Source organism: Stenella coeruleoalba (genome assembly GCF_951394435.1).
Source record: "Stenella coeruleoalba genome assembly, chromosome: 21".
Classification (NCBI taxonomy): domain Eukaryota; kingdom Metazoa; phylum Chordata; class Mammalia; order Artiodactyla; family Delphinidae; genus Stenella; species Stenella coeruleoalba.
In genome coordinates, this window is record NC_137167.1 from 30,783,677 (window position 1) to 30,807,998 (window position 24,322).

The 24,322-nt window shown below is 41.3% G+C and overlaps 2 protein-coding genes and 1 long non-coding RNA gene across 3 annotated transcripts in view; 1 reads left to right on the plus strand and 2 right to left on the minus strand.

Moving 5' to 3' along the window:
* ASB5 (ankyrin repeat and SOCS box containing 5) overlaps window positions 1–4,606 on the minus strand; it is an 84,231-nt gene extending 79,625 nt beyond the window's left edge. The window contains exon 1 of the mRNA XM_079909535.1: window positions 3,132–4,606. The gene's annotated coding sequence lies outside the window, so the exon portion shown is untranslated. The remainder of the gene's footprint in view (window positions 1–3,131) is intronic.
* Window positions 2,758–16,860, plus strand: SPCS3 (signal peptidase complex subunit 3). Its single transcript, XM_079909539.1, has 5 exons — window positions 2,758–3,206; window positions 4,627–4,700; window positions 6,657–6,733; window positions 9,851–9,966; window positions 10,916–16,860. The coding sequence occupies exons 1-5, from the start codon at window positions 3,064–3,066 to the stop codon at window positions 11,046–11,048; spliced, it is 543 nt and encodes a 180-aa protein (XP_079765665.1). The 5' UTR covers window positions 2,758–3,063; the 3' UTR covers window positions 11,049–16,860.
* A 632-nt stretch (window positions 16,861–17,492) lies between these two features.
* Window positions 17,493–24,322, minus strand: part of LOC307179811 — a 135,964-nt gene continuing 129,134 nt past the window's right edge. Inside the window, exon 6 of the long non-coding RNA XR_013825559.1 lies at window positions 17,493–17,964. This is a non-coding gene — a long non-coding RNA (uncharacterized lncRNA). The remainder of the gene's footprint in view (window positions 17,965–24,322) is intronic.

The window sequence follows — 24,322 nt, forward strand, 5'->3', positions numbered from 1 at the left end:
GACACGGGTTCGTGCCACGGTCCGGGAAGATCCCACATGCCGCGGAACGGCTGGGCCCGTGAGCCATGGCCGCTGAGCCTGCGTGTCCGGAGCCTGTGCTCCACAACAGGATAGGCCACAACAGTGAGAGGCCCCCGTACCGCAAAAAAAAAAAAAATTAATTCATCATGACCAAGTGGAGTTTATTCCAGGAATATGCAATGGTTCAATATTAGGAAATCTGTTCATATAATCCATCATATTAATAGAGTGTCTTAGTTTGTTCTGGCTGCTATAACAAATTACCATAGACTGGGTGGCTTATAAATAACAGAAGTTCATTTCTCACAGTTCTGGAGGGTCAGAAGTCCAAGATCGTGGTGCCGGTGGATTCAGTGTCTGGTGAGAGCCGGCTTCCTGGTTCATAGACTGGCAGTCTTCTCATTGAGTCCCCACATGAAGGAAGGGGTAAGGGACCTCTCTGGGGTCTCTTTTAGAAGGGCACTCATCCTATTCATGAGGGCTCCACCCTCATGACCTGATCACCTACTGGAAGTCCCATCTCTTAATACCATCACACTGGGAGTTAGGATTTCAACATATGAATTTGGGGGGTGGGGTCACAAACATTCAGTCTATGGCATAGAGTTAGGGAGAAAAATTATGCGATCACATCCAAAGATACAGAAAACACATGTGAAAATAATTCAACACTCATTCATGTTAAAGAACACTTCTCAATAAAAAAGGAATTAATGGATATTTCCTAGATATCAATATGATACACACACACACACACACACACACACACACACACACCACTTACATCACAAAGCCACTATCTTACTTGCTGGAGAAATGAAAGGATGCCAATTATCTCCATTATTGAGGATTTTGTTAGAAATATTAGCTACTGTGATGGACAAGAGAATGCAATTAGAAATTTAAAAACTGGAAAGGAAAAGGTAAAGTGTTCTCTAATGTACATGGTATGATTAAGTATCTAGACAATCCAAAGAAACAATGGGAGAATTACAACAGAATAAGAGAATTCCCCACCCCATCCCTATTCTGCTCCTATCGTGGACTTGCATGTGTTTTTGGAACTTCCAGTCACTCAAGTTCAAGCCATGATGTCATAATAATAATATTAATTTCACTTGTGCTTTCACAATCTCCTTTCCACCATATTTTGCATACACCCCTATCTAAGCAATTGCTAAATCATAGATTTTTGACTCTGAAATGTCCCTATCGTTCTTTTTTTTGTCCCTTTGTGGTCAACATCAGACACTTACTCTCTACATGTAACTTATAAATGGCTGTCTGTTCAGTGATGCCACTCTTGTTTAACATGTAACTTCTTGTGATATAAGATCCTAACTCCTTGGCCAGGTTTTCTACAAAAGGCCCTTAATATACCTTTCCAGACTCTTTTCCACCTAATGCTTTATACATACATTGTTCAGCTGGACCACTCTGCTGGGTATCTCTTACATAAACCCATACTTGCAGTCCCGTATCTTTTAGAATACTCTCTTTGGACATCAACACCTGTAACAACAAGCATCCCTTCTCTAAGTCATCCTATAATAAGAAGACCTAATTGTTTTGTTTATGCACTGTGCTAAGTATTCAATAAATCGTTGCTTTATTGAATAACCTCTGGCTGCCTGGAAGATAAAAATTTAGGGTTTTAACTCAACTAAGGATCTCTCCTTAGTTTATAGTTTATCCATTTTTCATTACTTGGCTTTGCTCCAGTTTAGCAGGGACTTTGCCTTATTAGTCCTGTACTCTCAAAGCCTAGAACTCTACCTAGAACAGTAGGCACTTAGTAATAATTCTAACTGCATGGCTGTATGAAAACTGAGTGATTAATGAATAATGCAAAGAAGCAAGGGCTCAACGATAGACAACGTAAGTCAGCATCAGGATCATACCATCACTTTCTGGTTTGCAGGTATCTCAGGTGTTCGTAAACTCTTCTGGCTTACGGACAGAGAATTTAAAAAAAAAATAATTTCAGCGGATTACTGGGCCCTCTGAATCCCATTTTTATAAGTACGAAAAAGCCTCGTTGCAAAAGGAACAAAGGTGTTGGCAGACGGTATATTTAAGCTCAGGGATTGGCACTGTATGAACCCTACGGCCCCTAAGGGCCATTATGTATTGAGGGCTTCCTAATGTTAAATTGTAAGTTTATGTATTTTATAGTACATATCTTCTTTATATATGATACATATTAAATATTTTATGTAAATAAAACTTAAATTATACTTCGTGAGACATAGCGATTCCACAGCCACCACCGCCTTTGATCCTAAGGACCTAGTGAGGTCATCCTTTCAGCTCCCCAATACACCTTGTTAAATGGACTATTTAAACTGGGTAGCAGCATCCTTATCGGCTAACACAGCGTTAGCGGCCGCTGTAAGGCAAAGCATTAATAGGAACTGGTCTAAGGTTGGGCGTGGAAAGTAAAGTAAAGGCTCCCACGCCCTCCGAAAAAGCCGAAGTTCTAACTTTGACCACATTTGACAAAGGGGAAGACTCGGCGCTTTCTAAAGCTCTGTTTCCAAACGCGACACGTCAGGACACAAACCAAACTACCTGGCCCCGCTGCCGGTTTAAAGTGCAAATCGACGGAACCTAAGCACCCAGAAAGCCGCAGCGCCAGAGCACCTGCCGTAAGGGCGGGGAAAGGATGGTGGGCGAGCCGCGGGCCGAACGACGGGAAGCCAGCGCCCAGGAGGCGGGCCTTCCGCGGCGAAGCCCCGCCCCTCCCTTGCTGGTCGCTGATTGGTGGCGGCGCCAGGCCGCGCGAGGAGGGGAGGGCCCCCGCGCGGCTCCGGCTCTCCGGTTCGGCGCGTCCCGCCCGCTGGTGGGTGTGTCCAGGCGGCGGGAGCGCGCGCGCTCGCTCTCGTCCGGGGACCGGAAAGGAGGCGGGGCCGCGGCAGCGCGCCCCACTCCCCCCCACCCCGGAACGCTCGGCGCAGGCGGCGCGGCTCGCAGAGAGGTGGACCGCGGCGGGAACGGGGTGCCGGGTGTGCGTGGGGAGCGGGTTTCGGGGCGTCGGCCGCGATGAACACGGTGCTGTCGCGGGCGAACTCGCTGTTCGCCTTCTCGCTGAGCGTGATGGCGGCGCTCACCTTCGGCTGCTTCATCACCACCGCCTTCAAAGACCGGAGCGTCCCGGTGCGGCTGCACGTCTCGAGGATCATGCTGTGAGTACGGCCGGGGTCGGGCGGCGGGGCCGGGGCGGGGCGGGGGGCGCCGAGGCCGGGCTGCCGCGCGAACCCCCTCCCCTCCCCGCCTCCCCGAGCGGCCTTCGCCCCCGGGCGGATCCATTGGGGGCTCTCCCTCGACTCCCACCCTCCGCCGCACCTTCCCGGGCTTGCTCTTAAATGTTCGTTTCGAGCGTTGCTCGGGTCGCTGCCTCCGCTTCCTTCCTGTGCCTCACTTCCCTCGCCCGCGCCCGGCCAATAAGGGAGCACCACACCAGCCCAGCGGCCCGCCCGGCCGCACCCCCGCCGGCGCGGGGCTCGGGGTCCCGGGCGCTCCCGGCCCGACTCGCCCCCCGACAGCCCCTCCGCGGGGTCCGTCCCCCTCGTCCCGCCGCCGAAGGTACCCGCGGCGCCTGCGAAGTTGGCAAGAGAGGTTTGGATGCCCGGGGAGGAGTCGGCCTCCCAGCGCTCCCAGGCGGCGTGCTTTTAATTTTGTGAAGGGCTAGCCGCTTGAATAAATCTGCGAAAATGCCCGAAGTAGAATTTTGAAATGACATTGTCCTTTCGTTAATGCCCATTTTTTATGCTGATTTTTATTCTCTGGCACTTTCTTCGATTCGTAGCTTTTTTTTCCCCCCTGGTTCTCGTGTCCTTCTTATCTGTGCCATCTTCCAACGAAAGCTCCCTCGTCTTCAACCTTAGTTTTATTTCTAAGTCACAAACGCCAACAAGCCAGTCATCTAATGGCTATTCCCCACTTATTTTTTTTTTTCCTCCCTGTATTGATGTTTGTTAGGTACTCTTTTTTAGATTCCGGTAGACTCAGGCTGGACATCACGAGCGCTGTCTGCTCTGGGAGGGCTTAGAAGAGGGTGGCTCATGGTACACACTGAACAGCTGTTAGCTACTGTGAACCTTGAGCAAGCTTCCTACCTTCCTGGGTCTTCATTTCCTTTTGTCTGAAGTGGAAGTAATACCCAGCTCGTAGGCCTGTTGTGAGGATTGAGATAATTGTCAAAAACACATAGTGGCCCTGACCCGGACGCATATGTAGTACGTGCTCAGTGAATAGTAGTTGTTCATTTAATCTTCGTTTCCATACCACCTTGCAGTCAGATGTAATTTTCTTCTACCCAGTCTACCAAATCACTTGACATCGAGTATTTCCACATTCTATGAGCACTTTTTTTCTCCCCCTGGGTTTTGTTAGGGGTTCTTTGAAGGTAAATGAAAATAGCTGAAGACCTACTTCTATAGTGGATTAGAATGTTTCTATTGTCACACTTACCAGTTTCTCTGATTTTTACTTTTTTCTTTGTGGGATACAGCTAGACCCTGTCTTTCACGTATGTAAGGAATTTTGTGAGTTTTGTATGCTGTTATGTATGAAGGATGGTGAAACTATTATCTTTATTTCTAGAAAAAATGTAGAAGACTTCACTGGACCTAGAGAAAGAAGTGATCTGGGATTCATTACATTTGATATAACTGCTGATATCCTTTTTAGCAAATATTTCATCGCTCTTTCTCTAGTATTACAATGATATACATATTTAGTGATTTGGGGGACAGTAAGTATGTTTATCCATTGAATCAGTCAGACCTTGGAAATTTCTATGCCTATGTTTTCATCAGTATAGTCGTGTTAATACCTCCTCGTTCAACCTTGAGAAAACTTGTATTTATAGATTGATGAGTTATTATTGTGTGAACACACTTTAAATTCTTCACAGAAACATTAAATAGATCTAAAGCTATAAGAGAGTTTGAATCTGTATTTAGGAAAGAAGATAAAATTAGATCATTTAAATTAAAGACGGAAGAATGTAACCACTACTCAGCCTACTTAGATGTAACGTTTCATGTACAATCCCCAAGAATATGTCCATGTTTTGTGATAGCAGAGAGAAACATATGTTGAAAAAGTGAATTGCATCTGCTGTGATTCAGAAGGTCATTGTCAAATGATTATTGGTAAACCATATTAGCATTATCGTTCTTTTTATAAGTACTTTTATAATAAGAGTCAGAGAAATCGTAACAATTAAAAGAGTTATTTAAAATGGACGTGATTTAAATATTTTCTCTTTATTTTGAACTTCCACCTTTTGACACCTCTGGTCACTGGGCCAGTTTAATCTTCTCTTAGGGTCTTAGATTACTATCTTGGCAGCATTGTTACCTGCCACTTCTGGGATCTCATCTGCCTTTTTAAGACCCCAGGATTAAAGTTGGTTATGGAGATTGAACTGTTTGAACTTGTGTAAAGCAACTATCTGAACAGTGGAAGCAGATTATCTACCTGTGGAGTTTACCTGACAAGTCTCTTTACTAGCCTGGAATTATTTTTAACTTGAGTTTTTTAGAAATAAATTACTAGGTTTAGAAGTAGACTAGGAATTAGTTCTGTAGGCACTTTTTTAGGAAATAGAGTACACCATCAGAAAAGTCCTGTGTTAAACTTTTGCTTTTAAGTCTTCATCTCTTAAAAAAAAAAAAATCTAAGCTAGTGAGAGAGAGTTTGGAGCTAGTGTGAAAGTAGGAACTTTGTGTATGTGGGCAATTATAGTGAAATTTAATTTCATCATTTGTAGTTTAGATTTTCTTAATATGGCTGCTAAAACTTGAAATTGTACCTGTTTTTATAGAGAGATATTTAAGGCTTCTGAATTCCAAAATAGTGATTCTTAGTGGATACACATATCTAAGAGTGGAATGTCATGGACATGTAGCTGTTATATAAACGGATATAATAAAATGACTTAACCATTTACATATGATGCTTAATGAAATCCAAACATTAACTCAGTTCATTTCTCAGTGACACACCAGTCTTGTAATTAATCCTGGTGAGTTTTTTTCACTCGGGTGCAAACTAATGAAACCAGATTGGTATTCAGCTGTGTACTCTTACTAAAGCACTTCATGGGTTGAGACATTTTGATCTCTACTGGCATATGTCCAAAAATAATATGTACAATTTACCGTACTTGGTTTAATTACTTGAGCTTAGTTCACTTTTGCTTAACATTAAGTTATATTGTGGTGATTGGTTATACTCAGAACTCCAGTGGAATCATATGTGCTTGAAATACTAAGTCCTCTTTCTTTTAGACTTAGTGGGTTGATTTTACAGAAAACGAAATTTTGTATTTCTCGGTTAAGTTTGTATTAATTGAAGTATCTCAGGTAGTAATGCTTAGAGGAGCAGGGCAGGATACTGATAATCTCACTGATATTTTTTGACTTTGGAATGAGCTGGATTTTACAGTATATCATCTTCTATATATTTTTATTAAATTAGAGGCCCAGTATGTTTCTGGGCCACCTCTCCTTTTTTTTTTTAATTTTAGTATCAGTATTGCTATGAATAATTAATTTAAGAATAACTAAAATCTGTTTTAAAGTTGTATGCTGCTTTATGATTTATATATCCCTTAATTTATATACATCTAGAAAATATATTTGATTGGAATGTTAAGCAGTTGTTTCTTTATTTATCAGCCGAATATTCAACAAAAAATAATGTAAGTATATGTATAGAAGTATTTTCATAGATATTTAAAACCTCATTCTTTAGAAAAGAATATAAATTTTATATATTCGAAATATCTGACCTGAGTAATTTAGTAAATATCACAAGCCCATGGAAAGGTGACTCTACTAAGAAAACTTCATCTCCTTTGGTAGCTTCTGTCTTTCTTGTTTTTCTGTCTGCTTCTACAGCCCCCCTGCATTGTGGTTCCCGAGAGTGGGGTGCAAGCAAGGTAATGCCTAGATATATAAGGAAAACAAGTAAGAGCTACTATTTCTTTTCTTATGGATCTAAGAAGAGTTGCCAGATTTTCAGTTTGTTCAGCGTTTTACTTGGCGTTAGGATGCAGTGGCAAGTTGCAAGCTCCCCGTGTGCCACGCCGGAAGCCAAAAGTCCATTTATGTATTTCTCAATTTAAAGTAGGAGGGAAAAGATGTGAAATTTTACTGATACTCTGTGGACTGACACTGATACTCTACTGGGTCCTTAAGTCACACGCCTCCTAAAACACGCACCTTCTCTGGAGGAAGAGGGGGAATTCTGTAGGGCAAGCGGTCAGCCTGCTGCATACATGTATCCGTTCACTTTCAGCATTTTGCAAAGTTGTGCAATGTGTACCCAATTGAGTAGATTATATCATCTAGTTTTAAATAAACTAATCCTCACAAATGGAAAAATGGTTAAAAAATTCTTTCAAAGAAATTAGAGATTGAAGAGAATGCTAACGGTCCAGACACGTGTGAGCGACAGGAAAATGGCCGAGCTGACAGCCACGTTAAAGGATTAAAAAAAAAAATCAAAGAGATCTAATAAATAGTTGGCCGAGAACAATTTAGCATTAGTCAAGAAGCCTATTTGAAATGCACATTTACACTCACTATCAATAATAATATATCTAACGATAATAGTAATGTGTAGCATGGACGTAATTTGTAAATAAAGATGCGTAGTTTGGGTTCAAAATAATTCATTATCAAAAATCTTCGGAGACTGTTTGCAGTGATAAGCTCCAACAGGATGTTGCTGAACTATGGGTTATGAGGAAATGAGGCGGTCGAATTACTCCTCAGCTAAGTCCTCTTTAAGCTAAGATACTCTCTCCACAGCTACCATTAGAGATAGACGGCAAGATACTTGAATCAGTGAAATTTGTAACTTGTGCTTACAACTCTGTTACCCAGATATGTAATCAAAAACTGTAAAGATAACTAATTTGTGAATCGTCTCTTAGATTATTTTAAAATCCATCTAAATATTTATATTTTTCCTCTTTTAATACGTGATGTGAGCTGTTCTGATAGTCTTTTATTAAGCCATATATCTACAATTAATTTATATTGAGAAATACATTACTTTGTTTTGAGTTGTACAGGACTCATCAGTTTGAGCACTTAAAGTAGTCTTTTTAATCTTAAATTAGAGTTGATTAGAAGTTTTATAATTAAAAGCTATTAAACTGTTAGATTAAAACCTATTATAACATTATTAAAACTATTAGTTTGTGACTGAAATTTATTAGTCCAGTCTGATTTAGAGCTTTTGTTGAAGATAAGAGTAAGGGTTAAAATACTTATGTAGCATATTGATAAAACAGAAATCTTCTTAGGTCCTAAAAGTGTAAGGTGAATGATTCTGGTATGTGCATTAACTCCGAAAGGTGAAATCTGTGGAATCAAAATGTGCTTCTATGTTGTTTTTACCTGAGTTACCCTTATGTTTTGTTATCAGCATAGCCTGAGGTAATTCGTAGTGAAGAGATGAGTCTACTTCTGTATTGTATTTGAACTGTATATTCATTTTCAAGGGATGACAAATGAATCAACTTTATTTGTTGATTGGTTTGATTAGTTAACTGGAATCATTAGCACTTCAATTCTTTGTATATTTATTTTGAGCACATCTCTTATGGAGGATACTTTGTTGGGCAGTAAGAATATTGGGTTGAATAAGTTTTGATCCCTGCCCTTGAGAATCAACAAAGCGTTAAACAGAAAAAGCTGCTCTTTAGATAAGAGTGACAGCCGTAAGCACAAGTATTCTACAAGTTTCAGCAAATGATCCAAATAAATACGTCACCTTCTTGGTGACGGATACACCTGAGTCAGATCATCACCCTGATTTACTCCAGCGTGGCCAGTAAGTTAATACAGTTGGGAATTTGACAGATCACTGCTTTGGTGAATGAATAAATATACATAAAAAGTCATTTTACTTTGGCATATCTTTGATTCTGTGTTCTTCAGTCTTGATGTTTCTGTTTAATGTTGGAGGGTTTAAGGTGAAGATTTGAACCCCTTTTTAGAACTTAACTGCTCCACATTTCTTTTTAGTTAATGCTGAGCAGTTGGCCTCACAAGCTAATGGATGGTAGCTTCATAAGAACACATTTCTTGGCATTTAGAAGTGGTTACAAATGTGCTTTTTCTCCATTTCGTAACTCTAATTTTCCAAACGAAACTTGCTTATGATATGTCAAAGCAGTGGCTTAAAAGAATTGTCTGACTTCTAGGATTTTGCCAGTAAAACAATAATGTGCCTATGTTTCCTTAAAGGAAAAAAAAAAACCTAAAAAGTCTTCATTTCTTTAGTGATGCCTTGATAATTTAAAAACCTTGGAGATACATAAATTTTCATGAGATAATCTAGCAGCAGTGACCTGTATTAGCAGTGTGATCTACAGGGATTAGTTCTCTCTGTTTCCCTGGCACCATATAGTGTCCACAGGGTTGGAGGGTCTCAGAAATTTTACAGGGAAAAGTGATTTAAAAGAATGCTTCCCTTCTAGGGATTCTAGTGCCTTCTGTTTCTCCTAGGGCCTCACTCTGGAGAGCACGTAAGTCTAAAACCTTGCATTAAACTTTGAGGGCTCTAAATAATACAGTTGCCTTGGTGAAAGGGGTGATTTCCTTTAGGGAAGTATCTTTCTTTTGTCCAGAAGTTTCACTCCTGTGTCTATCCACTTGTTACCATTTTGTCTGCTTTAAGATTTTAGCAGTTCCCTCAAAGTTGGATTCATTCATATAAATTAAACTCTTCGCTTAACATACTTCTGAAGTGACAGAGATGCTATATCTGTTGAATTATCTAATTAATTTTTATTTTAATGTAGGCTCTGAACCAGGTTGTTCTGTGGGACAAGATTGTTCTGAGAGGTGATAATCCAAAGCTGCTGCTGAAAGATATGAAAACAAAGTATTTTTTCTTTGACGATGGAAATGGTCTCAAGTGAGCAATTCTTTGTCATTTTTTACGTGTGATGTTACATGAAGGGGAGAGAAAGACGTGATGTGTTTTTATTTTAAAGAAAAACAGCTAAAAAGAAAAGTTGAGAAAGAAAAGTATTTATACAGATGTGAACTGGAAGATGGGGTAGAAATAGTACCGTGCAAACCCAGGTCTAAAAAAGTGCCCAGTTCTCTCGCATTATGGGAACTGTAATGGTGAGACGAGGAGGGCCTGGGGCTTCTGCCCTTAAGGGTACAGGGAGCCTGGGCTGCTGGCCCGGGAGTGGGACTGTCGTCAAAGGGCTCCTTTGGGGGTGTCAGAGGAGCCTGCCTGGGAACCTGAACGAGGAAGCCGCGTGTTGGTCTAGGAGTTGATACTGAAGTTTCTAGTTTCGGTTCACTTAATCTCTCTGAACCTCAGCTTCCTTTTATACAAAATGAAGGAATTAGAACGATTGATCTTTTGGGTCAGTTTTAGCTCTTAAGCTCTGTGGGTCAACTTTGGAAAGGATTTTAGGGGAGAGCTATTTTAACCAAACCTGGTTTTGTAGATGAAAAGTTTCCAGCCCTGAGAGAGTTTGATTGATTCAGGTTTGCCCATCTGGATAATGATAGAATTAGGTTTCAAATCATCGTCTCCTGATTTCTAGCTCAAATCTCTCTGTTTTCTGTGTTTTACTCATTTAAGCGTTTTGGTTGATGGCTCGAATAACTGTGACTTAAGTGACTTGAGGAGGGTCATTATGGGGGACCTGCAGTGAGAATGCTGCTGTTTCCCAGCATCATCTCGGATCTCAAATGACTTGAGAAGAACTTGTGTGTAGATTAGAATTCCAATTAGGAATAGCTGCTTAAAAATAAAGTATTTGATACCTCAGTGCTTGAATTAAAACGTTTTTATTGAACTACAAATGTTTCTGCTGACATCTGTTTATTATATCTTTTTATAGGGGAAACAGGAATGTCACTTTAACCCTATCTTGGAACGTTGTACCAAATGCTGGAATTCTACCTCTTGTGACAGGATCAGGACATGTATCTGTCCCATTTCCAGATACATATGAAATAACGAAGAGTTATTAAATTATTCTGAATTTGAAACAGCATATTTTTGTACCTAATGAATTGTATCTTGTTTATCTCTTCCCTTGCATCTTTATTTGTTTTGGGTTGTTAACTTTTTTTTTTTTTGGTGTAAGAATGAACATCAAAAGGCATATTTGAAGGGAAAGGTTAATGTACCACTTAATTTTCCAAACAAAAACAAACAAAGGCCATCAGAGTGGAGTATTATAAGAATAAGACAGCCACATGAGAAGGATTTGTGAAATATTTATATTTGAAGTATTCCCTGTATTTCCATTATTCTTTATGGAATATGAAGTGAGCATGAAGGGTAGTTAAAACTTTCAGGTGCCTGTGGAGTTATAAGAACTCTATTTATGCCTTGCATTTATGCAAGTTCACATTGGATGTGATTTAGAAGCAGACATTCTCTATTACCTCTTTTAGGGTATGTCTGAATACTGGAAAAATTAATACAATTGTTGGTGAGAAGCCTGGTTTACAAAATAGCGAAAAGTGATGAATTTTATTCCGTTTGTCTTAGGAATGCCCACAATGCTTGTTTTTCTGACAGGTGACTAGCAACTTCCTCCACTAAAGACTAAATACCTCTTTATATGCTGTAAATCATTCTAAAATCATTTTAAAGTCTCTTAACCAAATGTGTGTCTTTCAGTGCTTTCTCTAAAAAAGTTCCTTGGTATTATATCTTTGTGTGATTCTTTTTTTTTTTTTTTTTTAACATTGCCATTGAACGTTGAAAATGTTTGCATGGTTTATCTAGTGAGCATGCCTAGTGCCACGGAGTGGTAATTATTTAATTATTTTTCTAGGTCCACATTTGAATAATTATTGGGGGTAATAATAATCGATATGTGTTGGTGTGCATTTCCATTCACAGGCGCTCATATATTTTACTGTATGTGATCCTCAGTAATCTAATGAGGTAAGTAGTGCAAATGTTAGCTCTTTGCAGATAAAGAAACAGACCCAGAAGTTTGTGGAATTGCTTCAAGGTTATTACATAGCTAGCAAGGAAGGGGGTTAACCCTTGAACTCAGATCTGATTCTTTAAGCATATTCTTTTTTTATACCTCCGATTACAGACTAGTCAAAATTCACTTATATAATTTTTATTATATTTTTTATTACCCTGGATGCCCTTTCTATTACCTAGAAGAGATTTCCTATCCTGTGTGGAAATGACTAATTTTCAAGTTGCCAACAATTTATATAGAGGTTAATATCTCACTCATTCTCTGCAGAAGTTAATTATACTCATGTTAAAAGTATAAGAATCCAAATGTATGTAAAAGTTATTTAGAGATTGATTATATGATCATATTTAACATGATTCTTTTCTACAGTGGGCAAATAAGCGTCCTCAAGGGAAGCAACTACAAATCAGTCCCCCTAAGAGCAAGACCAAACACGTAGGTGCGTCATCAGCAGTAACCAAAAAGGGCTAATATCTTCTAAGAGTAGCTTACATTAGTGGCTTAACATTTGTTATACTTATTTCACATGAAATACATCTCCGTTTAATTGCATTGGTTGGAACAGCTCTTACCTGTAAGGGTGTGTATTGTGTGAAGGTCAGTTGAAGGTCAGAAGTACAGTATCATGAATGCTAGACTGGGTTTGGCTCCCAGCTTTTTCATTAAACTTTTCAGGGTCTCCGTTTCTTTATCTGTAAAATGACAGAGTTGGACTAGTTAGCTTAAATAGTAGTTCTTCTATACCACACACGTCTGTAAAATTTGTTGGATCCGTTTGGCAGAGAGATTGAACAGAAAAGCACCTCAGTAATGTGACGGCAGCCAGATGATTGAAAGACAAGTCAACACATAATTCATATTGATCTGACTTTATTTCTGTTAGATTTTACACCTAGAAGATTTAACTTCTTACATAGTTTGTACAAACTTAAAATCTGTCGGCATCAAAGCTTAAAAGTTGGGTGTGTTCTCCTTGAGGCGGGTACACGTAAGAAGCCTGCAGCCTTAGCCAGACCCGGGGCTGGTTGAGGTGTTCGTGGGCCTCTGCATGCGTGGATCTGTGTTTGCTGGAGATGAATGTGGGAATTTACTCCAGTTCCTGTTCAGTCCAAGCCCACCCACTTTTTGGAGTTCAGTGAGAAAGGGGAGTAGAAAGGCCCCCTAGCACAATGGATGCGTTTGCTTTTACTCACTAGCTAAGGGAAGCTGCTCAGGACAAGAATGCGCCAACACGGGAATAAGAAACCTCGCTCTCAGGAACTCACTTTTGGGTATGCACAGATTTGTAAGTTCACTGTAATTCTGCACGAAGAAGATGGACCTGTATTCAGTTGATAACCATATCATCAACCTCAGCGTCAGTGTCTTCAAGAAGTCTTAGAAAGTCTCCATAAAGACCCAAGGCTTCACACTTTTTTTGTTTTTGTTTTTGCGGTACGTGGGCCTCTCACTGCTGTGGCCTCTCCCGTTGCGGAGCACAGGCTCCAGACACGCAGGCTCAGCGGCCATGGCTCACGGGCCCAGCCGCTCCGCGGCACGTGGGATCTTCCCGGACCGGGGCATGAACGCGTGTCCCCTGCATCGGCAGGCGGACTCTCAACCACTGCGCCACCAGGGAAGCCCCCGGCTTTACACTTTTAATTAGAAACATCGGAGCCCAGGGATGATCCTAGGAAGAGAATAATTGCAAGACACTCATCTAAAGTAATTATGTTTAGAAATGAGTTAATTTTAAGATGTTGTGCTTACATGCTCCTTTTCTCTAGCAGTTTAACCTAGACAAGCAGCTGTATCAGTGATTCTATTCCCCCAGTTGCTTACATTTGGTTCCTTTATGCTTAAAGGAAGATAACAGAAAACTTCAGAAATTCCTTATGGTGTAATAGGAAAAGGGGGTTATTTTGAGCTTCTGATTTTGGAAGTGTTTTACAGCTCTTTGGGGGGTCTGGCAACTAAGAGAGAGGCTTGAAGGCCGCAAGGAACGTTTGTTCACTGTTCTTTCTAAAGCTTAATGAGCTAAAGCTTTGGGTCTTTGGGGGTATAGGTTAACGGAGGTGTTATTTTATAATGCTTTGACTTGACCTGAAATGAGTTTATGGGGGGGAAAAAACCATAAGCTGTGAATTTTGGTAGTAAACGTGTCCATTTCAGATGCTTCCCTTGCTTTTAGCAGGCAGTCTGTGTACCTTCTATGTGACTGCCAGTGGTTTAAAGAGATCTGTTTCAAAAAGTGGTTGCATGTTTTGATGCAATTTGGGAAACTACTTTACAAATACAGATTCATAAGAAAAAAATCCATGAAAATACTGAAGATATGTTTGAGGATTTTCTTAATTGCAATAAATATTCAGCATTTTTCTAATGAAAGTGAATTTTGTTTATGAGTAAAAGTATGCATTTTACAAGGCTTTCCGATTGATGCTTGCTTTTATGTGAAGCTGCTGCACTAAGAGAAAATGGCTGAAACCAAGTCTAGTAACCTTGAGGTGGTTTTCTTCCCCCCCCACCCCCTCTTTTTTTTTTGGTGGGGTGGGTCAGGGGAGGTCAATCACACCTAAAAGATCTTCTCCAGAGACTGCACTCCTATACTAGACTGTAAGCTCTCCGAGGGCAGTCTTGTGGGTTTATCTTTGTATCTTGCCCAGCGCCTAGCAGAGTGCTTTGCACATAACAGGCGCCCAATAAATGCTGATGGTGAACGAAGTCATTGTCTCTGTAATGTGGCTAGACCGTGGGGACTGCCTTGCAGTGAATGCTCTCTTAAGGGCCGCCTTTGTCATTCTTGAGCTCCTGGTGACGTTAGATCTGATTCTTCTTCCTTCTTTTCACGCCTTGGGACAACCTGGGCCAGGCTAGTGCCGCTCTGGTTGCCAAGACCCAGGTTCTCCCAGTGGCAGGCTTCTGGTGAGAGCCAAGGGGTAGTGACTGGTTGAGAAGATGGATAAAGTAACACTAGAAAGTCACCACACAGACCTGAGTTTAAAAACTCTCAAGATGCCTGTGCAGCTCATGAAGAACCGGGTCAGAATAGACAGCTGGCTCCATTTGAAAGTGTGGCGGGCCCGGCCTCCCGGCCTCCCAGCCTCCCGGGCATGTTGGCGGTTTTGGGTCGCTGCCCTCGCACTCCTGACCCCTGGGACGACCCTGTGAGCCCACTGAGTTGTGGGAACCCTGCTTTTTCTTTCTGTTTCTCAAAAGAATGTTTCCCAGTGAACTCAGACAACTGAAACGATGGAAATACTCCCTCAAAAGAACAGAAAGTTGAATTTAGAGGGCAACTTAGTTATATTTAACCTCCGTGTATTTTATCTGGGACGACACAAGAGGTGAGCTGGGTTTTGGTTTTGTTCTCTCTGAACCTGGGCAATGCTGTGTCAGAACTTCAGTCCTTAGACATTTTCTCTCGGCTTGATGTGTTAAAGCGAGGATTCTGGCTCCTGTAGCCTGTTGCCTGATGAGTGCGTTATCCCTGTAGAAGGAAAGTGGCCCTGTCAGTAGGTGAGCCTCAGTCTAGCTGACCTCAAGTAGCTTTCAGCCAGGCCTTTCCTTCCCACTGGAGAGGGGCAGAGAGGTATTTCCTTGTTGGAATATGTGTGTCGATGCATATCCCACTGGTACATCTGGTGAGTGTGCTTGGGATTAGGGGTCTGGGTGTTGAAAGGTAGGTAGTGGTAAAACCCATATTCAGACCCTGGCGTCTGCACCGGAGCTGAATGCCCCTCGGTACAGGCTGTGCTGTTTCGCCAGAAACATGGGGTGATCATAACTTTCTTCCAGAAGTGCTGGGAGAAGTAAATACGTGTGGGAACAGGACCTCCTGGGATTCTCGGCACATGGCAGGTTTTTATTACTTCTGCGAAATGTAGGGCATGTAGGGGAGTTGAGGGAACAGGGCCGAACGGTTCACAGACTTTAAAGTCTCTTAGCAAAGATGCAGGGTTTTTTTCCTTTACCTATAATGGTAGGACAACTTAGGTAGTTATTTCATTTGATGCAAAACACTGAGTCTTGTGCCAATGTTTTTCACCTAAGAATGGAAAAAATCACTTAGCTTGATCATGAAGATTAGTTGATTAATGATTGTGAAAAGTATAGATAACTTTACCCTCATTTTAACCATCTGGAATAAAAAAGGCCAGGGAAAAAACAAGGAGTAAAGCTGACTGGAAGTTGGTGTGTGAGACAAAACGCACCGACGACGAAGGGGAGGTGGATTTATTCTGGCCCTTGCAACGGGGAGAACGTCCATCTCTGCAGAAGGGTTTCTCAGAAGAGGAAGGAGGCTTGGGTTTCTTAGAGACAGAGAGAGAAGAGAGTCCTGCGGAGGTGGGGTGGATGCCATTACTTCTCAGAACATGCGGGCTTGGTGGGCAAGGTTCTGCTCTCAGAAAGTCCAAGGTCGGGGGCTTCTTGACCACTGCTTCCTTCTGGGCGCACAGGGCGCAGGAAGGATTCAGCATTGTCATTGGTTTGGGGAGAGCTAAGAAAACTGCAGAGTCCTCTAGTGGAACAGCATCACCGTGGGTCGGTATCCAGGAGGTTACAGAGGTCAGGGTAACATGTCAGAGGCCTCATCAGGAGAGGAAGCACCCCCAAAGAGATGCGGAACCTGAATCAGGTCCATCTCCCATTATTTGTCACTTTCAACTTAAAGACTGACAGTTCACTGACCGCCAGCTCTTTACACTTGATTATACTGTAGCAATCAAGAAATCAAACATGTATTTACTCAGCATCTTTTCTACCAAGTTCAAAGTATTTATTTTTATTTAAAATCAGTGCGTTGTATATTCTTATTTCTCTCCATTGGTCATTTGTCTACTTAACAATCCCTGATCACCCTTCTGGTAATGAGCTACTCCTCTCATTATGTAGACTGCTCACAGGTTCTAAAAGTTGTCCTTTGCCTGCCCATCCCTGCTAATTAGAAATACATTTCTGGTAAGTAACCTAATAGTCATTCCAGTTTTGCAAAGGGTGTTGGTTAGGAAGGAGGCTAAATATATTGTTTAAAGGCCTTTATTAATCCTTCAAAAAGTTATTACGGTTCACTGGAAGTTTCAAAAATAGCACAGACAAGTCCTCTGTACCCTTAATCTCAGCTCCCCCTTGTGGTGACATCTTACATAACTATAGGTCCGTATCAGAGCCTGGGAACTGGCACAGTCCGTAGGCCTTATTCAGATTTCACCAGTTTTACTTCACTGATCTGTGTTCATTATGCAGCATCTGTAACGGCCAGACACCGCGCTTGCTTACGCCCGGGGGTGGAGTGATGTGGTCATACAGACAGCATCTCAAACACTTTAAGTGTTCTTGCGAAGTTTGTTTTCGTTTTGTTTTTAGAGTAAAGGCAGGAGTCCTCAGCCCTGCCTTTAAAATTTTTCCGGTTATAGAGTCAGGAGGTAAAATGTTGTAATCGCAGTGATTACTCATAACAGAATAAACACACTAAAGTGGGTGGGAGGCGGGGGAGGGGTGTGGGGGGCACACGGCACACGTCACGTTGAATCACGCAGCCAAGATTCTCCTCCTGGCGGTGCAGTGGGCCGGGAACCGCACTGCATCTGCGGAACCGTGTCCAGGCTCAGCGCAGCTGGCTGCAGTGCAGCGGCCGACCCTGGTAGGACCCGTCAACCAGAGAGATGCTCGGACTCCAAGGGAAAACGTAAAGTCATGCACGTAATTTCTGGAAAAACAGATGGTTTTATCCAACAGGTGATCTTACCTGTCTGTTTCTGTGACATAGTCTTGGAGCTGCATCAAGTGCTAAATCTGGTGATGCTGAAGGGCTTCCAGGATAAAATGTGAGCTGTATTATCTGGCTGGGATGACTCCAGGAGGCCAGAAGGACCGATCTTCCAAATCCAAGGCCTCCTGTTGGTCAGTCCCCTTCCAGGAAGGCACATTCCGTGAGAAAAGGTCTCCAGGGCAACCTATGAAAGGCAGTGGGTCTATATCGGTACCTGTGCTTTTATGACACACTCCTGCCACACACATAAAATTGCAAGTGAAGTTTCACAAAGTAATACTTTGGGCTCTAGGCATATGCTCACTTACCCTTCCATGTCATTAAAAGAAAACAAAAAGATGGTCATGACCTAGTTAATCAATTTCAAGACTCCTTGTTTAAAAAAAGTTCAAATTGTAATAGGAATCAAGAAATTGAGTCTACAATATAACAGAATTTCATAATAACAGCTACAATTTACCTATTATATGCTAGGTGATCTATAAACATCATCAGCAGCCGTAACATTCCTGGGAGTCATTCATCACTCAGCAGACATTTACTGTGCTCCTGTTGGCCACAGGCACTGCTCTAGTCGCTAGAGACGGAGCAGCGATCAAAGCAGAAAGAACAATGTCCGCTCTCATGGAGCTCACCGTCTAGTGGGGAGAGTCTCTAGCAAACACATGAAGTAAGATGTATTTTGTGTCATAATAAGTACTATGGAGAAGAAGAATCGGGGAAGGGGGATAAGGCGTGTTTGGGTGCAAGCTGATACCTGAAGGAGATGAGAGAATGGACTTCAGGGTGTCAGATAGAGGAGAAATCCTGACCCCGGGAGTAGCAAGGGCCAGACTCCGAGACAAGGATTCTTGGCTCATCCAAGGAACAGGACTGATGTGGGATACAGATGTGGAGAAACAGGTTCAGGAAACTTAGCTCAAGGTCAGACTAGGAGGGGTTCTGAACACAGGTCTAGCTGGCTCCAAAGTCCATTACAATGTCCATCACCAGGACAGAGAACACTAGTTACTGCACATCTACTACGTGTCATCCATCCTCTTACTCAGCTTTATCTATGTGATGGTTACCTCTCATTTTCTGGTGAACTACAGGAGTCAGGTACCCCTGGCTAGAAATCACACAATAAAGAGCTTGTTAATAGAAGACACTCAGGCCCAACAAGCTTTACGAAGATTAATAGGGGAAAGAAGCAAATATATATCCAGTGCATCACTGTTTTAATTATTTAGTGAGATGGCATAAGAGAATAATTTTCTATATATATTCATATATTTTCATATAAGAACTTAATATAACTCATTCATATAATTTCCTATATATTTATTCATCTTCTACGTGAAATATTTTAAGTTCAGTGTAACCTATGAAATCACTAGAGAGGGAAGTAATTTTCATCAGTACAATTTTCCCAATTTCTTGGTTTTAAAGTTAATGTTTTACAGTAAGAAGTTTTCATGTCCAGTAATTTCACAGCTTTCAGCTGGGCACTGTGCTCTATGCAAGGTCAACACCTTGGTGCCTGGTTTTTCTCAAATGAGCCTCTTTTGCTGATTACTGGGGCTTTGGTGCCCCCTGGTGATAGAGCCGAGAAAAACAAGTACTAGGTCTCCCGCATTCCATGCTGCCTCGTGTTGCGGCCTGATGGGTACGATTTACAACACGGAAACGCATAAAGAAAAATGACCCACAGGAAAGTGCACTTGTGGGTTCCTTTAGTCTTGCGTCACACAGAACTTGCCAAAAGCTGTGAGAGGGTTAAGGTAAGAAAAAGCAATATCTAATCTCATGAACAGACGAGGCTCGAAACCAGTGGCGTGGAAAAAAATAACTCTTAAGAGTGGGACTAAGGGAAATAAATCAGTCTTATCGCAAATGTGTGCACACTGCCGATAAATCCACTCCTGCTGAAACAAGACAAGTAAATTTTTAAAAGTTATTGAAAACCAGATGAAAAACAAACCCACTAACAGGATGAAAAAATGGTATTTTCTGGGCAATCTGAACTACAAATTGTCTGGCAACAGTAGATGGTGTGGCTCCACAGTAGACAGTTTCCAGTCATTTTGCTTTCATCCTTATTATGTCCTTGTGTTTAAGGATGTCTCTTTTAAATAGCATAAAGCTGGATTTTAAAATCCAATCTGATGCTCCACATCACGAATCATTAGAGAAATGCAAATCAAAACTGCAATGAGGTATCACCACACCAGTCAGAATGGCCATCATCAGAAAATCTACAAACAGTAAATGCCGGAGAGGGTGTGGAGAAAAGGGAATCCTCTTGCACTGTTGGTGGGAATGTAAATTGATGCAGCCACTAGGGAGAACAGTATGGAGGTTCCTTAGACATTTCTCCAAAGAAGATATACAGACTGCCAACAAACACATGAAAGAATGCTCAACATCATTAATCATTAGAGAAATGCAAATCAAAACTACAATGAGATATCATCTCACACCAGTCAGAATGGCCATCATCAAAAAATCTAGAAACAATAAATGCTGGAGAGGGTGTGGAGAAAAGGGAACACTCTTGCACTGCTGGTGGGAATGTGAATTGGTTCAGCCACTATGGAGGACAGTATGGAGGTTCCTTAAAAAACTACAAATAGAACTACCATATGACCCAGCAATCCCACTACTGGGCATATACCCTGAGAAAACCAAAATTCGAAAAGAGTCATGTACCAAAATGTTCATTGCAGCTCTATTTACAATAGCCCGGAGATGGAAACAACCTAAGTGCCCATCATCGGATGAATGGATAAAGAAGATGTGGCACATATATACAATGGAATATTACTCAGCCATAAAAAGAAACGAAATTGAGCTATTTGTAATGAGGTGGATAGACCTAGAGTCTGTCATACAGAGTGAAGTAAGTCAAAAAGAAAATGACAAATACCGTATGCTAACACATATATATGGAATTTAAGAAAAAAAAATGTCATGAAGAACCTAGAGGTAAGGCAGGAATAAAGACGCAGACCTCCTAGAGAACGGACTTGAGGTTATGGGGAGGGGGAAGGGTGAGCTGTGACAGGGCGAGAGAGAGTCATGGGCATATACACGCTAACAAACGTAGTAAGGTAGATAGCTAGTGGGAAGCAGCCGCATGGCACAGGGATATTGGCTCGGTGCTTTGTGACAGCCTGGAGGGGTGGGATAGGGAGGGTGGGAGGGAGGGAGACGCAAGAGGGAAGACATATGGGAACATATGTTTATGTATGACTGATTCACTTTGTTATAAAGCAGAAACTAACACACCATTGTAAAGCAATTATACCCCAATAAAGATGTTAAAAAAAAAAAAAAGAATGGAAGTCTTCAACAAATTAAACATTAAAAAAAAAAAAAAAGCTAAAAATAGAACTACCATACGACCCAGCAATCCCACTACTGGGCATATACCCTGAGAAAACCATCATTCAGAAAGAGTCATGTACCACAATGTTCACTGCAGCTCTATTTACAATAGCCAGGACATGGAAGCAACCTAAGTGTCCATCGACAGATGAATGGATAAAGAAGATGTGGCACATATATACAATGGAATATTACTCAGCCATAAAAAGAAACGAAATTGAGTTATTTGTAATGAGGTGGATAGACCTAGAGTCTGTCATCCAGAGTGAAGTAAGTCAGAAAGAGAAAGACAAATACCATATGCTAACACATATATGTGGAATTTAAGAAAAAAAAATGTCATGAAGAACCTAGGGGTAAAACAGGAATAAAGACACAGACCTACTAGAGAATGGACTTGAGGATATGGGGAGGGGGCAGGGTAAGCTGTGACAAAGCGAGAGAGTGGCATGGACATATATACACTACCAAACGTAAAGTAGATAGCTAGTGGGAAGCAGCCGCATAGCACAGGGAGATCAGCTCAGTGCTTTGTGACCACCTAGAGGGGTGGGATAGGGAGGGTGGGAGGGAGGGAGACGCAAGACGGAAGATATATGGAGACATATGTATATATATAACTGATTCACTTCATTATAAAGCAGAAACTAACACACCACTGTAAAGCAATTATACTCCAATAAAGATGTAAAAAAAAATAAAAACAAACAAACAAAAAAGAAACGAAATTGAGTTATTTGTAGTGAGGTGGATGGACCTAGAGTCTGTCATATAGAGTGAAGTAAGTCAGAAAGAAAAACAAATACCGTATGCTAACACACATATATGGAATCTAAAAAAAAAAATGTTTCTGAAGAACCTAGGGGCAGGACAGGAATAAAGATGCAGACATAGAGAATGGACTTGAGGATATGGGGAGGGGGAAGGGTAAGCTGGGACGAAGTGAGAGAGTGGCATGGACATATATACACTACTAAATGTAAAACAGATAGCTAGTGGGAAGCAGCTGCATAGCACAGGGAGATCAGCTCGGTGCTTTGTGACCACCTAGAGGGGTGGGATAGGGAGGGTGGGAGGGAGACACAAGAGGGAGGGGATATGGGGATATATGTATATGTATAGCTGATTCACTTTGTTATACAGCAGAAACTAACACACCATTGTAAAGCAACTATACTCCAATAAAGATGTTAAAAAAAAAAAGCCAATCTGATAATCTCTGTTTTAATTGGTGGTTATCATGAATATCAATTTATTTGGAATTATTCTCTCCTTTTTGTACTTAATATACAATCTTCTGTTTCTATGCTCATTTCTTGTTTTATTTTGAATTGAACCTTGTTTGTTTTTATTTCATTTTTAATTCACTGATATTCTTTTTTTTTTTTTTTTTTTTTTAACATTTTTTTTTAATTCTTTTCTTTTTTTTTTTTTTTTTTTTTTTTTTTTTAAACCCCACATTTGTTTATTTATTTATCTTTCTGGCTGTGTTGGGTCTTCATTTCTGTGCGAGGGCTGTCTCTAGTTGTGGCAAGCGGGGGCCACTCTTCATCGCGGTGCGCAGGCCTCTCGCTATCATGGCCTCTCTTGTTGCGGAGCACAGGCTCCAGACGCGCAGGCTCAGTAGTTGTGGCTCACGGGCACAGTTGCTCCGTGGCATGTGGCATCCTCCCAGACCAGGGCTCGAACCCGTGTCCCCTGCATTAGCAGGCAGACTCTCAACCACTGCGCCACCAGGGAAGCCCTAATTCACTGATATTCTTAAAAATTTATGTAAACCTTGAAATATTGCCATACATGTGTAACACATTTTTAAGTTAATGATTCTTAAATTAATTCTTAAGAATGCAAGTTTCACGAGAGCTGGGATTTTTTGTCTTTGTCTACGGCTGGGCTGTATTTTGAGTTCCAGGCGGCACACTTGGGCCATATTCACCTGCTCGTGTCCTACATGCTACTGTGGTCCATTATTTTAGCTTTTTTCAAATTAAATAGGACAAATCTGACATCACCCCTCATCATCATTATAAATGTCTATGTTTAGGTTTACTCATATATGTACCATTTTCCTGACTTGCCACTGCTTCCTGCTTTGCCCATCTTTCTGAAGTCCATCTCTTAGATGTTCCTTTGATGAAAAAATTATGGTGGTAATGCTCTTAGGTTTTGTTTATCAAAAAATATGTTGCTTTGTCCATGTTGTTGAAACGTTTTGCTGAGTGATTAATTCCGGATGGACCGTTATTTTCTCTCAACTCTTTGAAGATATTTGCTATAGGCTGAATGTTTCAGCACTGCTGCACCCAGCCCCCAATTCATATGATGAAACCTGAGTGCCCAGTGTGATGGGGTTACCTTACGAGGTAGGGCCTTTGGTCCTGAGATCAGGTCCTGAGAGCAGAGTCCTGCGAACGAGATCCATGCCCGTATAAACGAGGCCCCAGTGAAAGCTCCCTGACACCTGTGCAGGGGTATGGACACAAGAAGAGGTCTGCTACCTGGAAGACGGCCCTACCTGACCACGCCGGCACCCGGATCTCAGATTTCCAGCCTCCAGAACTCAGAGAAGTAAAAATTTGTTCTTTATTAGCTACCCAGTCTGTGATAGTTTGTTGTAGCTGGCTGAATGGACGAAGGCATATTATTCCTCTATCTTCTGCCTCATCTTTTAGCTTCTGAGAATATGTATCAGTCTGATCATTTTATCTTATTCTGTATTTTCTCTGTTGGCTGCTGATAAATTCTTTTCTTTCCTGTTTGATATAAGTTGTATTTTCTGTGTCTGTGGATTGATTTCTTTTCACTCTGTCTTTCAAGGCTCTTTAACTTTTCTTTCAAATTTTGTTCTCTTTGTTCCCTCTGTATATTTTCTTCAGATCTATTTTCCAGGCCACTAATTCTTTTTTAAGATGTGTCTAATCTGATATTTAACCCATTTATAGAATTATTATTTTTTTATTTCTTAAAGTTCTACTTTGTTCTTTTATAATTTCCATGACCCCCTCCCTTTTTTAAATAGATCTTTATTGGAGTAGAATTGCTTCACAGTACTGTGTTGGTTTCTGTTGCACAACAAAGAGAGTCAGCCATATGCACACACATGTCCCCATATCCCCTCCCTCTTGAGCCTCCCTCCCTCTCACCCTCCCTATCCCACCCCTCTAGGTCATCGC